At 37.8% G+C, this 15,956-nt stretch overlaps 1 protein-coding gene across 3 annotated transcripts in view; it reads right to left on the bottom strand.

Moving 5' to 3' along the window:
* The window catches only part of SUGCT (succinyl-CoA:glutarate-CoA transferase), a 634,652-nt gene that overhangs the window by 588,170 nt on the left and 30,526 nt on the right, over positions 1-15,956 (bottom strand). For all 3 annotated transcript variants that reach the window (XR_010067980.1, XM_063304167.1, XM_063304166.1), the window contains exons 6-7: positions 14,530-14,650; positions 3,520-3,611 (exon numbers count right to left, since the gene is read on the bottom strand). Coding sequence is in view for 2 of the 3 variants with exons in the window: in XM_063304167.1 (XP_063160237.1) it covers positions 3,520-3,611; positions 14,530-14,650 (213 nt within the window). In the remaining variant the exon portion in view is untranslated. The remainder of the gene's footprint in view (positions 1-3,519; positions 3,612-14,529; positions 14,651-15,956) is intronic.

The raw sequence follows: 15,956 nt of genomic DNA, 5'->3' as shown, positions 1-15,956 counted from the left end.
TATTTTTCATATAGGACTCATACTTTCTCTTCCTGTACTTACTCTACTTTCTCCCTAACTTATTTCCCTTCTTTTCTTTTCTTCCATTTTTTCCCAAGATCCAATCTTTGCATTACCAAAACCTGATATTCCTACATTGAGAAGACTCATCACTCTGGTATTCGTCAATATTTCTCTCAAACTTTAATCGTAAACAATCAAATCTATCATGCATTTAGATTTGTACTCATTCTTCTACCAGCTGTAGATAGGCTTATCCTTTAACTGCTTATGTGAAACAAATAGACTTCTTTATAAACACGTCATTATTCTCATTTATTCTTGAAAGTCTGAATGGTCCAGTCATTTATTTAATAATCTCAGCTCTTTCCCACCCATCCATTCATGTCACCTAATTGACTACAGGTAGTCCTCAGTTAATGACTGCTTCATTCAGCTACCATTCAAACTTACAACAGTGCTGAAAAAGTAGATTTACAACTGTTTTTTTGAACTTCCAGCCATTGCAGCGTCCCCATAGTCACGTGATCACAATTCAGGCGCTTGGCAACCAATGTTCATTTATGATGGTCACAGCATCCCGCAGTCACATTATCATCATTTGAAACCTTCACAGCTGGCTTCCAATGAGCAAAGTTAATGGGGAAGCCGGCAGTAAGTTTTAAGTCACAAGTCATGGTCATGTGACATCACACTCAACAAGTGCAGGTGATTCATTTAATGCAGTGGAACTGACCTATGTCAGGCACATTCACATGATGTTTCATTAATGACTACATCGCTTAAGAACAGAGTTGCTGGTCCCAACTGTGGTCGTTGCATGAGGACTACCTCATATATATTTTTCCTGTGGATCATATTGTTCAAAACATAGCTTAATTTTCCCCCAAACTAATATCTGGTTCTTCCATTATTTCCATGCAACTGTAACCAACCTATGAATTCCTACTTTCATGCATCCCCAAGATAACCTAGTTGCCACTAATTCATACCTTCTGACATGTGTTTTAGCCCTTTTACTCATATCTGAATCTCACCTTCAGTTCCCCACATGAATTCATCAACTCCAATCTGCAAGATCAAGACATCTTCATTCAGATCTATTACTTCCTTTACTTTCATAGATACACATTATCTATTTTACTTTCATTTCATTCATTCATACTTTTTACAATTTACTCATTTACACTGTAAGTTGCAACCTCCCTTACGCCACAGTCATCAGCAGACTCACAAATAGTGATCTCCACTAGCTATCAAGGATTTGGCCAGTAAGACTTTTTATTAGGTTAGGGAAGTTATGGGCTAAGGTACAGCCTTGGTCATACCTCTGCCACAGGCAGAATTCCCTAATAATGGTAAGGACATTTTGTACATTTTGGCCAGTATGCCACAAATACAATGAGTTTTGACCTATGTATGCTTGTGCTATTCTGTACTATGTAAACTAGCATCTCTAGTTGAGAGACTGAACTGTAAGTCAACATATTGTTGCCCATAACTTCACCTTGGAGAATGATCTAGCTGAATATGGATTGAAACATTTTCATAGTGGCCAAAGATTATTAATCATTTGGAAAAAAATCCCCATACTGGAAAGTTTATAATTTCAATGCATAATATACTTAGAAATTAAAAGAAACATAGTGTTGTCTTATATGTTGTTTTCACATATGGTTTTTAATGATATTTTTTTGTTAGTCTAGGTATAATGAATACGTGGTCCTTCAGTTGTTGCTGAATTACATGTTCTGGAAGCTCCAATCAGTAAGGCCAACAATGAGAGAGTTCAAAAATATCTGAGAATTCTAGGTCTCCATTCTGATACTAGACAATATTTTATCATGCTTTTCTTTGCTCTTCTTAATATTTTCCAATTTATAAAACACTGAATGGATTTTCATATGTTTTCCTGAAAACAGAAAGTTAACGTTTTCTCTTGTCTGGCATTCTGTATCACACTCCAAAGCTCAAATTATCCCCAAAACAGAAATAAGTAGCTTTGAAAAAATATTTATCAAGCTATTTGCAACCAAATCAGAGAAAGAAAAAGACAAAATTAGAATAATCAGAATATCTGATCATGACATATAAAAGCAGCTTCTTACAAGTATCTTCCTTTTTAAAAATAAAGATCAGCTGATGAGATTATCCTGCAAATGGAAAACTGAGACTGAGAGGTACGGCTTACTTAAGAATGAACTTCCGGGTAAAGAGAAATACAAATTTAGCTTATATAATTAGTCACAACTATCCTCTGGCTTTTGGAGCTCCAATACAGGACCTACAGGCACTCTGGTGCTCCCAAATATTTATGCTGGTGCCTGCAGCAGCCTCTGATCCATCCCATTTTAGTGACAGTAATTATTCACAGTAATTGAAAGAAAAGGAAAAAACAGATTCATGTCCTCATTACTCCTTGTTAGACTACTGCAACATGCTTTACAATGGGAGCTACACTTGAAGATAAGAAAGATGGAATTATTTAGCTAAAAATATAGCACTCTACTACTAACAGGAGGAAGTAGGCATCATAATGTTATGCTGAAATCATTACATTGGTGGCCAATAAGCTGATAGGCTCAATTCAAGGTACTGATTTTAATCTTAAATTCCTAAGGAGCATGACATCTATCTCCTTGCAAGATCATCCCTCTTGACCAGAATCAACCCACCCTGTGAGTCTGTCCCAAGACAGACTGTTTCATGTCTCCACCTCATGTGAAATAAAATTTGAGGGAGCTCAGAGGTGCACTTTTTTCTGTGGAAGCCCTATATTATGAAATATTTTGCCCCTAGATGTATTAGAAGCTCCCACCTTGCTTGCATTTGGCAGCTAAGATCATCCTATTCCAATAGGCTTTTGGAGCAGATGATGAACCTGGGAAGCATTTATAAGTGTATTGTTTTTACTGTCTCATGTTCTTATTCTCTGACAATTTTTTCTTCTGTTTGAAATAGGGTAGTGAAGATGTAGTGACATACTGTAAATATATATCAAACTGGTTATCAAATATAGTTTGCTCTGTATATGTGAGCAAATACAGGAATCAAATGATTACAGGTACAAGTTGGCAATAATTCTCATGGCTGAGAGAGCACTTTTCCCTAGCATCAAAATCTTACAGATTGTTGATAATCGGAAAGCAGTGCAACATTTACAATTTCTCATATAATTGAAACATGCTAAGATCATTTGTACTTACAGATTTACCATATGTTATTTCCACTGATTTTTATTTCCTAAACTTCATTAATTCTGTTCATTACTATATGACTTATCATATGTACCAGTGAAGTTTTCAATTTCAACAACAGGATTTTACTTTATTTACTTTTTTACTCTTATTTATATCTATTAGAGTAATTTTATATTTGTATATTTTATTTATTGTATGGTTGTTGTTTTAATTAATTATTGTAAACTACCCAGAGTCCCCCGATGGGAGGAGATGGGCGGGGACAAATTAAACAAACAAACAAACAAACAAACAAATAAATAAATTTGCAGTAACATACCTCAGGCCCTGTGATATGCAAGAGTCCAGAAACAGCAGCTGCAACTGAGTCATAACCCGCTCGTTGAAATTTTGGACCAGTCTGACCATAGCCTTAAAAATGAAAGAAAACTAACTGAGATAGAATGTAAAGACTCATAGCAGCCAACTTTTCTGCAACTAAATAGAACCATTATGCTATCTCAAAGTATTATAAATCCTTAGGCTATATAAACCACATGCTTTTTTTCTTCTGTATTGACCTAAGCAGAATGTACACTAGATCTGTACATCATTTCATCTGTAAAGCATTCAGTGAATACAGCAAAATAGAGGAACGATGGGCCATAGGTAAGGTCTGGGATAAATAGGAAACATCTGAAAATCATGTGAATTTCACCACTACATCCCAACAGCTGCCTTTTAATTATTTCATGGCCACTGAATGAATGCACAGAGCTGTATATACACAAGATCATAAAACAATTATGTCTGTTTTCCTAGACAAATGTGATCACTCTGCAACCCCACCCTGAGAAGTGAAAATATAGCATATCTTTTATTGATAAAGAATAGGAAGTATACTGTACATAAGCACTATTCCTTGCTCCACAAAATGTCAAATGACTGCTCAATCAACTGAAAAAGAGATCCAGATGTCATTATCCCTCAGCATGCCACATGTTTTTTTGTACTGTCAATTCACTTTGCTATCAGATCTTCCATTTCATATACACATGGGACAGGGGATGAGTGAGTCCTCCACCAACATTTACAGCAAGGAACAGAAATGTTCCTTATATTACTAGAACTTAGTCTCTAAAGACACAATGCATCAGTGTAAGCTGTTTTCTGCAAGCTTTATCATATCTTAGTTGGATTTTGGGTGTTTTTTTCCTCCTAAAATATTTCTCTTCTTAGATATAAGTAAAAAACTAATCAATAGTGCAAGCATGTATTCTTTACGTGTTTGGAAATACACAAACCTAAGAATTCAGTTTGCCCACTCCCAAGTTGCTGCTTCTATACATTTAAAAGGTAAAAATAGCAAATAACAAAGACATCCTTCACAACTGAAGTGCAGTGCAGAATATCTATCAAGCCCAAGACATTGTGTAAGGAACCATCCTTATTCTGTAAAATGTCCAACAGAGTGCATATAAGAATAACTGGTGAAGATATTTCTATATAGGGCTGGGTATCATCACAGATTGAATTCAGAAAACTGGAAATCACCCATAATGACAGACTAATAAAAAACACTTTTAGTCTCGTTGTTCTGCCAAATATCATATTTATCCGTTATGAATAAGCAACATCTTTTGAAAATAAAGATTAATGGAATAAGCAAAGAAAAATGACTAATAGTTGATGATCAAAAAAACCGAATGTAAAGTAGGGCACTGTAGGAAAAGAGCTGCCAAATATGCTAAGGTGAAAAACTTCCTCTAGAAAATCTTTTACATTCAGACCGATTATATAAATTTTGCGACAGTCCATTTAGATTTCTGCCTATCCAGGGCTTACTGTTCTTTGTATAACAGTAAGCCCTGGATAGGCAGAAATCTAAATGGACTGTCGCAAAATTTATATAATCGGTTTGAACTTAGTTTGAATTTGTGCTGAATATATTTTCAATGCCAGGCCTCATTCAGAGACTTGTTGCATTCTTTGTAACATGAATTCCATCTTACCTTCCAACCAATGATCTGCATATAATCAGACCATTCCTTTTTCTCATGAATTGCCTTGTGCATTCCACACAATCTACAAGAACATTCCCTCTTTCCCCTCTCCCAACCTTGGCCTTGAACTTTGGCCTAGCCATCTATTGCTTTTTACTTCCCACCCCTCTTCTGAAGCGATTACCTTTCTATACCATGACAAGAAATTCTGTTTCTATCTAAATAGGCCCTGTCCCGTTCTAAAATCTTTTGGATGGGCAAACAGCCTGCCACAATCCAGAGCCTGTTAGGTAAAGTGTATAATAAATCGGTCTGAGGCAGTGGAATAGCACGCGCGAGAGTCCAAGGATCAGCAATCAAAAGAGGATAGTAAACAGGCAATCTATACTAGGCTGATGGCAAAAATATAACTCGAGAGATCCAGGAGTTTAAATATGAAGTTCAACAGGCAGAATCTGAGTTATTCAGTGATTGCAGAGTGGCAGGGTTGATACTAGATGTTGTTCTTGCAATGATCTGAGAATGTTTATGTTCCTTCTTCCACAACCAGCTCCAGCCCCAACTGTGGCTATCAAGCATTAGCCAGCAAAATAGGTTATTTGGGAACGAAAACCTACTCTGGACTAGACCTGTCACTTTACATAAGCCTCCCCTGCAAGTGACCACTGCTACATCTGCCAATTTTTGAGTCTACAATTCTATGTTGTTGGGTTTCTAGTGACTTATCAAAGCTTCTGCTTCTTGGCTGGAGTCAGATGTCACTTCTCCTGATGCAAGGAATGACTCCAGGCAAGGCTGGTTTATCAAACTCCTGAGGCTTTGCCTTATCCAAAGGACTCATGACACAGCTCTTCTGTTTCATTTTCCATGAGGTCTCATAATATGCCACTGCTTTAGCCATGAATTTTGGTAAATGTGTACATCCTTGAAACGCACAGAAAAAATTAGTATTGAAAAATTACCATATCTTAATTGCAGTATCAAGTTCTTTACTTAAAATATTTGCATTCCATTTTTCATCTTTAAAAAAGGACACTCAAAAACACAATGTGAGCTATTAAATTGCTACATATAATTAAAATTACATCATAATTTTAATATGTATTTGGAATAATTCTGGACACCCAATATTTTGGAAAGAAAGTTTTTCATTCATGTAAAGTAAAGGTTCCCCTTGACATTAAGTCCAGTCGTGTCTGACTCTAGGGGATGGCGCTCATCTCCTTTTCAAAGCCGAAGAGCCGGCATTTGTCCGTAGACACTCCCGTGGTCACGTGGCCGGCATGACTGAACGGAACGCCGTTACCTGCCCGCCGAAGCAGTACCTATTGATCTACTCACATTTGCATGTTTTCGAACTGCTAGGTTGGCAGGAGCTGGGACTAGTAATGGGAGCTCACCCTGTCACGCGGATTCAAACCGCCAACCTTCCGATCGGCAAGACCAGCAGCTCAGCGGTTTAACCCACAGTGCCACCACATCCCTCATTCGTTCATGTACCTTTATTAAAAATTAAACAGAAAAGATGAAGATTCTTTCCTCCATTTATTCCTAGCAGAATACAGTAAGTTGAGCGTACAGCGGCGGTGGTTCAGTGGGAGAAGATTTACATAGTTTTGTATTTTTCTGTCAAAAAATGCATATGAAGTTTTTAATGTAAAGGTCTTCAGAAATAAATAAAATAGGATTCAGAAACTGGCTTCTTCACTCTCACAAAGGACACCCATTTTGTGTGGACATAAGTCAAATAATAGCTTTGTGATTTCAACTGAGTTCTTTAATCAACACTGTTTGCAACTTTTGGTTAGAATTGAAAATGTATCAGTACAACTCCTGAAAGCGTAATAAAAATTGAAAGTATGATTCTCAGCTGCTTCTCAGATCAGCCCTGATACACATGCATCAGAAACTGATTCTGCTTATTATCAGAAATATCAAAGCACATTTGGTTTCTAGTAATCCTAAGAAAGAACAACTATACCGAAATCCACTGCTGCATGTCAAGAAAGTTGGCTCTTCAGCAGCACAGGAATGTTGTTTATCTCCCTCTGCCAATATACATTACCAGATGTACTCTTTCATTTAACAATGAAAAGGAGCAAATCAATACAAGGAACAAAAGCAGTTGAATATGAATAATAAAGTGCATTCAACTCAATTCCCATGCTGTCCTATTTGCTTGCAATGAAAACAAACTGCACATTGTTTATTTAAAGTAAAATGCCCCAGAATTCTTCAAGGTAGCTAATTTTTTTGCATCTTTCCATTCAAATACATTATTCCATTATAACTTCACTGCAGGCTGAAAAGTATCATATAATCTGTCTAACTGAGCCCACAGATATGGAAGTTTAATTCCACAGTACAGATACCTGCAGTTCTGGGAAATCTCTTTAAATAAATAAAAATATTTAATTAATTGAAAATTAGATTGCTTCCTACAATATAACCTAATAATTCTGCTGCTGGAGAAAGATAAAGAACAAGTCTAACCAAGCAGGGTACAAGCCTGTATTAAGGACTACCCTGTGGCGATAAGGATGGTAAAGTGTACTTATTTCTCTGCCTTTATTGCATCTGTAGATAGCAACCCAGCGACCCTGTTTTGAGTGACTCAGTATCTTCTTGGTAAGGAGGGATCAGAGGAACCCTTGGCAGGCTGCTGTGAGGATTATGCAAAGCATTAGTTGGATAAAGTCGCTCAGATCTGCTCAGACTTTAAATCTAGCTGTGCTGATCCTGTGGAGGTGAATGGGGCTGGGTTTTGTCTACTTATCTGGTCATAATTTTATCTGATTACTCGCAAGGAAGTGGACAGGATGCTTGGATTGTTGAGTTCTGTCATCTGTGTGTTAGTCCTTTGCCCCTCCCAGCTGGTCACGGCCTCCCAGAGAAGACATCTAGCTGGATCCAGGGAGCGGTGAATGCTTCTCTGTGGGAAGGGACAGTTCTACCTGCCTTGTGAAGGAGGTAGTGGTCCATCCCCTCATCAAGAGGCTATCATCTCTTCTGGGGAAGGTTGCTGAGAAGATGCTAGGCCTACAGCTTCAAAGGGCTCTTGAGGAAGCAGATTACAGTCACTGAGATAGCATTGATTGTGCTTTTCGATAACCTCTGATAGGCCTAGGATGGTAATGTATCCATTCTGACCCTACTTGATTTCTCAGCAATTTTCAATACCATCAATCATGGTATCCTTCTGATACCAGGGCTGGCTGAGGGGGTTGCAAGTGGGAGGCACTGTTTTCCTGTGGTTCTCCTTCTTCCGTCAAAGTTAGTTCCAGTAGGTTCCAGTAGGTGTTGGTAGGGGGAGAGAAGTCCAGCCATAGGTGCCTGCTATGTGGGGTACTGCAGGGATTAACTCTCTCCCCACTCCTATTTAACATCTGCATGAAACTGCTGAGTGAGGTCATCCATCAGCATGGGGTTAAGTACCATCAGTATAGAATTTTCTGACTTTGGGATTAAAAACTCTTAACACAAAACTCTTGAAGAGCTCCTGGTTGTTTACTCCTGCTCTAAGGGTGAACAGCGGGGGGGGGGGGGATATCAATTCATACTAAGTCTGCAAGCTATGAGTTAAACTCTAAGGTGCAGTGTGTCACCCAGCTACAAGGGTTAAGCACCATCACATATATCCTAGTTAGTAAATTCTAGTTACTTAATTACTTAGAAAGCTGTTATGAGTAGCTCGATATGTATGTCTTTCACCTTTTTGCAAAACTAAGAGACTAGTTTGCTTAAAGCTAATTTGTTTCTGTAAAGGCCTTTAGATTTAGTGTTTTCGGACTGCAGTTTATCTTGTTCCCCTATTTGTGCTAGCACTATGAGCTAGGAATCATAAAACATCTAAAGTTATCCCCTTGTGTTGGTCCTCACCATGTGATACCACAAAACCTCTAGAGCTTCCTCAACTCTGTAAAATCTGAGCAGATGTCATCTCCATTTTCTTCAGAATACTGGATCACTGGGAACATTATCAGCTGTTGTTCATACAAAGGCTGCTCCTTAAAGTAGGCAGACCCATTTTCTTTGTTCACTCTCTAATTAAACCAGATCAAATCAGGCATCAATAAAAGTTCATTTCTCAGTGACCATCTGTGTTTTTCTTAAACTGAACATAATAAACATAAAAAAGATTATAGTAATACTACTTCTAAGTTTACACTCTTCATTTCCTGAGCCAACTTGTGAGCAAAAACAGGAAGACAGAGCATTGAAACCATTCACAAAACAGCAAGAATGTTACATTGGATCTAGGCAATTTGAGCATCAAGAGTAATCACCAGTGAAAAGAGCTATGTAGATTGAATCTGATTTGTCTCGAAAAAGAATCCAAGCTGAGTAATTAAATTTTCCCAGGGGAATTCATAATTGGTTAAACATGCATTAATTATTTTCACATACATGACTTTCTGAAATGTCACTTACCATATGGTTGTCAACAATTAACACCTTAACCCTACTGGAATAAATGAAAAAAGAATATCTCTGCTTTGACTCTGGTCCCAAATACTTGGAAAGAAATTACTGAAATTAATGTAACTGGTTCATATTTGGATAACTATTTTACATATAATAATTGCCTGAATCTTGACAAAGACTGCCGTTTTTACTACTAATTTAAGTATTGCATTTCTTCAGCATTTCACCTTCCCTAATCTATGTGATGCACAATATTTTGGGGGCTGTACAATATCTTTGGAGTATCACAAAGGTTTAGTCAATGATGCAAAACAGGCTGGACCATGTCACATACATGGGCAAGTTCAGAATTTTGTTTTTCATTGCTTTTCAATGGGATCTGGGAGATGGGAACTCAGTTTTTTAAAATTATGTTTAGCAAACATCTCGTAAGATGGCAATGGCAAGACGCTTCAGTACTATTGCCAAGGAAATTGCATGGATGTGTCCATGTCCATGTAGTCACTAGGAGCTGCGCTCAATTCAAGGGCACCTTCGCCTTTTTCTTAAAGCTTCTTCCGTTACAATTTTTATCTCTTTCCCATTTCAAAACTGCAAGAAAGGACACATCTGATTTTCAACCACTGTGATTGAGGTAGATTGCCGGAGTTGCAAAACAGGGATTTGGGGAACACGTCCAGCCCTGGTACCTCAAATTGGCTTCCTAGATTTATAGCCAATGCCACTGTAATGCTCCTCATCCTTTTCCCAGATGTTATAAAGCAGAAATGGGTTGTGGAAGTCAATATGAACAACAATATAAACCAGGATTTGAAAAGAATCATCTCTCATTTTTTTCTTAATTTTTGTCCTCAGTGTTATTTTTCTACAGCAGAGAAAGGCTTTCTTCAAAAAAACTATCTTTAAATACCCTCTGAGAGTCACAGGGTGGTGATGGTTAGTGACAATGCAAAGATGCCAACAAGGAAGGGGGCGGGTTACAGAGCCCAAATATTTGACCTCTGTTTACATCATCTGAAAGGAGAGCTATGTTTTAAAAAGCAAAACAACCATGTTCTTTCTTCCTTCTTTTTAATTTACTGGGGCTTATATATGCTGCTCCAGTTCAGCAGGAGTAGTGGAGCCTTAAGACATTGATTTCATGTTATATTTTATATTTTTAAATTCTTGAAATTCCATTACTGGAAATTAGTGATTTGCCACTAATCTTCAACAAAGCATTTTTGGAGCATATAGTGGCACTACAGAAAACTGGCAAGGACAGAAGTATGGTCCATTTTTTCTCTTTCCACATATAAAATATACCTATGTTAAAAGGGTTACTTAGCCAGCTGAGGCAATTTGTGTGCAATTATTCTTACTTAGATTAATTATCAATTATTATTATTAATTATACTTAATGAGGAACATTCATCACTGTATTGTAAATCACTCTCACCTTTGAGCCTTTTATCTGTATTCTTACTTGTATCAATTAAGATAAAGAGGACACATGAGTTCCCTAATCTAGCACTTGCCAGGAAGAGAGGGGGCAAGAGGCTGCATACTAGAAATGTTTCCCATAAAAATATTCTTAGCACAGAGTCAGCAAGGCCAACAGTCTGACTGCCCTACTTATGGACACAATATAGCATCAGATCACTCAAGGTGTTGACTGTTAGAGTTGATATCTTATTTAAAATATCTCTGGCAGAGGGTCTACTATCTGAAGTTGTGACCTAGTCCCTGATAAGATGTGCTACCAAGCCATCTACAAGTGTTATTGTTTATACTCTGCCCCTTAAGAAAAATGTATAAAAAGGTGCCAAAACTCCCAGGCATTTTAAATCTCAGCATAGACCTAAAGAAAAAGAAAGGGTGCTATGCAAACGGCTCCTCCAGGGGGTCCATCCATTGTCATTTCTTTCAGGTTCTGGGCAAGCTGAAGGCATGTTGACTGGTATAACTTTTCTTTTTCCCCGTAATTTTCTTAGTATTTATTCAATAAAAACTTTTTTGGGCATTTCAGTGTGGTTTGAGCCTCTTGCCTCTGAATCCTAAGAAATCTATTGGATCCCAGCAGATTATTGAAAAAATGGGACTGGGGTTGTATGCAGCCCCAGGCTGCCCAGCTCTATTCTGGTGCAGTGAGAAATCTTACATTTCCCTCTCCATTCCTTCCTTTATCAATTATGTGCCCAAGTCACAAATACCTGCCCAGCTCTTTCATCATGACATTTTAAACTATCCCTGTAAACTTTTATTTCTCTTATTTCAAGGTCTCATTTTGTCTTGGTACTGAATCCCTTCCCCTGTTCTTTCTTTCCTGTTCCATTTGCTGTTCACTATATAGCCTTGAGCTTGTTTGGAGGTTCTAGCAGAGGAGCGCAGCTATCATATATCCTTGACCAAAGATTGGTACACTCCTTCTATCCGGAACAGTCATCCTCTTTCACCGAGCGCACAGCTTCAGGAGGGATGCACATGGAGCAGTAAGGGAGGAAGGGGACACCTGCCCAGCCAGCCAGATCAGCCAAATCAACCCTGGGGTGGGGTGACAGATGTCACAGCCAGATTGCCTTCACATCCATATATCCTGAAATCCTCTTTTTATCACAATAAACTATTAGCTGTCATAGGCATTCAACTAATATAGACACAAAATACTTCTCTGTGTTCCTTTAAAAGAGTAATGTACCTTTTCCTAAATTAGAAATAAGTATTTTTCCCAATAATATGCCATACTGTGGAGTCCTTGGTGCTCACTGAGCTTGGTTGGTTGCTTGCAGACATTTCATTACCTGACTAGGTAACATCATCAGTGCAAGTGAGTGTGGGGTTTGCACCTTCTTTATATACTGTAGTTTGCCCTGCCAGTGTTGGTGGGGGTATGGTTTCCTCCTTGGTAGTTCCTTGATTAGGATATTGTGTTCTGCTTGATTGCTTGTCTGATGTTAAACCCTGCTTATCTGGGTTGGCTGCTCAAGACAAGGTGTTCTGGTGTTTTCGTTTCCTTCTTAGCTTTTTTTATTGTCTCTTTTGAATACTGTGCAAATGTGGTTTATCTCTATGGCTGATTTGTCCAGGAATTTCCTAGCATTTTTAGATTTAGCTTGGTCTAGGATGTTCACAGTTTCCCAGAAGATAAGCAGGGAAGAGAGCACCAAGGACTCCACAGTTTAACCCTGAACTACAGATATTCTCTTCTATTGGAATACGGTATAGTGTAGATTATCCAAAAAGATGAGAACCGGTTTGGTGTAGTCATTAAGGCGCTGGGCTAGAAACTGAGAGACTGTGAGTTTAGTCCTGCCTTAGGCACAAAGCTAGCTGGGTGACCTTGGGCCAGTTGCTTTCTCTCAGCCCTAGGGAGAAGCCAATAGCATACCACTTCCGAAACCCCTTGCCAAGAAAACTGCAGGGTCTTGTCTAGGCAGCCTCTGAGAATCAGACATGACTGAACAGATTAAAAAAAAAAATCCAAAGGGATACCTTCTTCGGACATGTAAACAGGCTACAGATAAATGTGTGGCAATGTGATTTATTATATGTGGGCATGTGTGTTGCATTTTTTCCTGTTGTAAAATTGCTCAGATCTTCTTGCACTTATGCAATGAATCCTGTTTTTCAAATAGAAAAATCATTCAGGCTGGCATAAGCTCCTGGAATAACCACAATATTTGAGACATGTATGCAGCAGCTAGGCTAGACTTTTTGGTACCCATTTTTTTCTCAAACAGACTGCTCAAGACAAGCAGTCTTTGTAGCTGAAACAGTAAATACAAGCAGCCAGACCATAATATATGTGTCAGAAATTATACATTTGTGTTAAGACAAAAAAACAAATACATTTTCAGATAAAGATGAGTTCTTTTGGCTGGCACCAAGCTTTATAAAGCACCAAAGCAGTCCACATGAAAAACACGGGAATTTAACATAAAACACATAAGAAATCAAAGTTAATGGGGGCAAGTAAAAAAACAACAACAGTGAGCAATATCCTAGCTTTGTTCAGTCACCACAGGGCTCTGATGTCATGATGTTATATTTGTTTGTTTGTTTATCAAATTTTGCCACTGCCCATTTCCCCCCAGAGATCAGCAAAGCCGAGGTCCTTAAGGAGACACTGAGCCCAAAAACTAGAGAAGCGACAAGCAGTAAAACTTACAGATGGGTTTAATTTTAGCTCCTTTAGATTCCCCAGGGTCAGTGGAAATGCATAGATTCACAAACTAAGTTTACACAAATACTTAAGTGTCTGGGCCAAAAAGGAAAAAAATGGTAATCAAAATTGTTCATGAATTAGTATATTTGCAGTTTAAAATGATTCCTCTTTCTTTATAAACAAGTAAATTCCTTTGCAACATGTGTTTTATTTCTTTGGAATTTTAAGAATTCCTTCCACAAACAAGAGAATAATCATTTACATGAAAAATGTTAAGCAGAACAACAGTTCAAGTCCAAGTCACACAAAGTGAAGCACTGTAGGCCTCACATGGAGGCCATTTGTCACCCCAATAATGCCTTAGCATGAATGCTGTCAGGTTGCAAGCCAAACTGAGGCTGTAAGACTCTCCTGAGCCATGTGTGAGAGATGTGGTTTGTATGAACAAGGATTCTTCCATTATAGCATCAGTCCTACAGACTGAAACAGTAACATATAGTAACTGTGTACCAGATAGCCTTCAAGGCTTGCAGGAAGCAGGATGCTAAGTATCTAAAACTAGCATTACAACAATATGATTAGGCTTTGAACCATGGCCTAAAATCATAGTTTAAAACTTATCTATATTTCCCCACCCTTCCCTGCATTCGACATTCTGGGAGTGGGGAACAGAATATCATCTCAGTTTCAGAATAACAATGAAAAATAAAAGAAGCATATGAAATACCAAAGAAAATGAAGCAAGTGACAGAATACTGTACCACTGAAGTTAAAATACCTGTTATTGAGCAGTAAACAATGTGAGGTGCAACTTTGTTAACGTCTTCATAACCCAGGCCCATTCCAGCTAGTTTTCCAGGGACATAGTTTTCCACAAGGACATCACAGACAGCTGCAAGCTGAAATCATAAGTGGAGATGAGTCAGACTCTTAATGAATTTCCAAGAGTTCAACACTACCACTCCATAAATGTGATTTAAAATCTCAGTAAACAAGACAGTTTTGGCATTGCTGTGGTCTATAGGTAATAGAACAAATGTGTCTTGCTTAATTAAAAATTATATTCCATAGAGTCCAATTATATAGCAGATATGGCAAGTGCTTTAGAGATGGATTATCTGGTAAAGTCTCCAATTGGTCACTTGTTCATTACTCACAGTGAAATGACAGTAGTAGCCACTTTTCAGCAGTAGAAAATAGATCTGGATAAACCAGAGTGATTTAGGTAGATCAGAAAGTATCTGAATTTCAACGCTAGCAAAAATGAAAAATCTCTCTTTGAGAATTGATTTTTATTTATTATTTATTCAAAAACATTTTTCCCACTAGTCACAAATATTCCCAAAGGATCTTTCGCACATTTGATTTTAAAACATAATCCCTGCCCACAATTTAAAACATAACAAAGAAAAGAATAAGAAAAAAAAAGATGACAAAGATAACATGACAGGGGAAGGGGAGGGGAGGGGAGGGAACGGAAGGGAAGGGATAAAACACAGCAACCAATTCTTAAAATATCAGTTCTGAAACTGAAACTCATGAACAGGAAGAGCCTAACAAATATGTCTTTTTTGCTCATTCAAAATATTCTTTGCTTTTTCATAATCACATTTAATTTATGATTACTGAATCAATGCATATAGAACTTTTAGTCCATAGATCAAGGAGTATGCAGCAGTTGATCAGAGTTAAGAACATTTCTCTAATTCCATGGTGCCTGAAAATAGCCTCCATTGATGTCAGTGCAAGGCATCTTCAAGAACAGTTTGCTATTGGGAAAAGGAGGAGAGCTAATCTTTTATTTCACAATATTGCAGAAAAATATCACATATGTGTACACACACACACACACCAGCTAAAATCAGTCTATTAACATGAACTGAATCTGTTTCTAACTATTATTTTTCTTTGCATGTGGGAGATTAGGGGAGAGGAGAGGAATGAATAATGTGTGTTGTGCAGCAATGGGAAAATGTATCGGGGATTGCATCTCAAAATTAGGATGTTCTGCTCACTACTGGTTGTGGCCATGTACACAAATATTCTTCCTCCAAGTCAATCAGTTATTGGGCCAAAAAATATCTGCTCTTCTTTTCAGTTTCAAATTTAGTTGTGGTTTTCTGTCCAGCCAGTAATAAAGAAGCATTTTTGTTTGCCACAAAAACAAATATTTTCTTTCCCCAAAAAGGACAATGTTGGAGGAGA

The sequence above is a fragment of the Candoia aspera genome, chromosome 4, assembly GCF_035149785.1.
Source record: "Candoia aspera isolate rCanAsp1 chromosome 4, rCanAsp1.hap2, whole genome shotgun sequence".
NCBI lineage: Eukaryota > Metazoa > Chordata > Lepidosauria > Squamata > Boidae > Candoia > Candoia aspera.
This window is presented reverse-complemented; position numbering and strand designations above follow the sequence as displayed.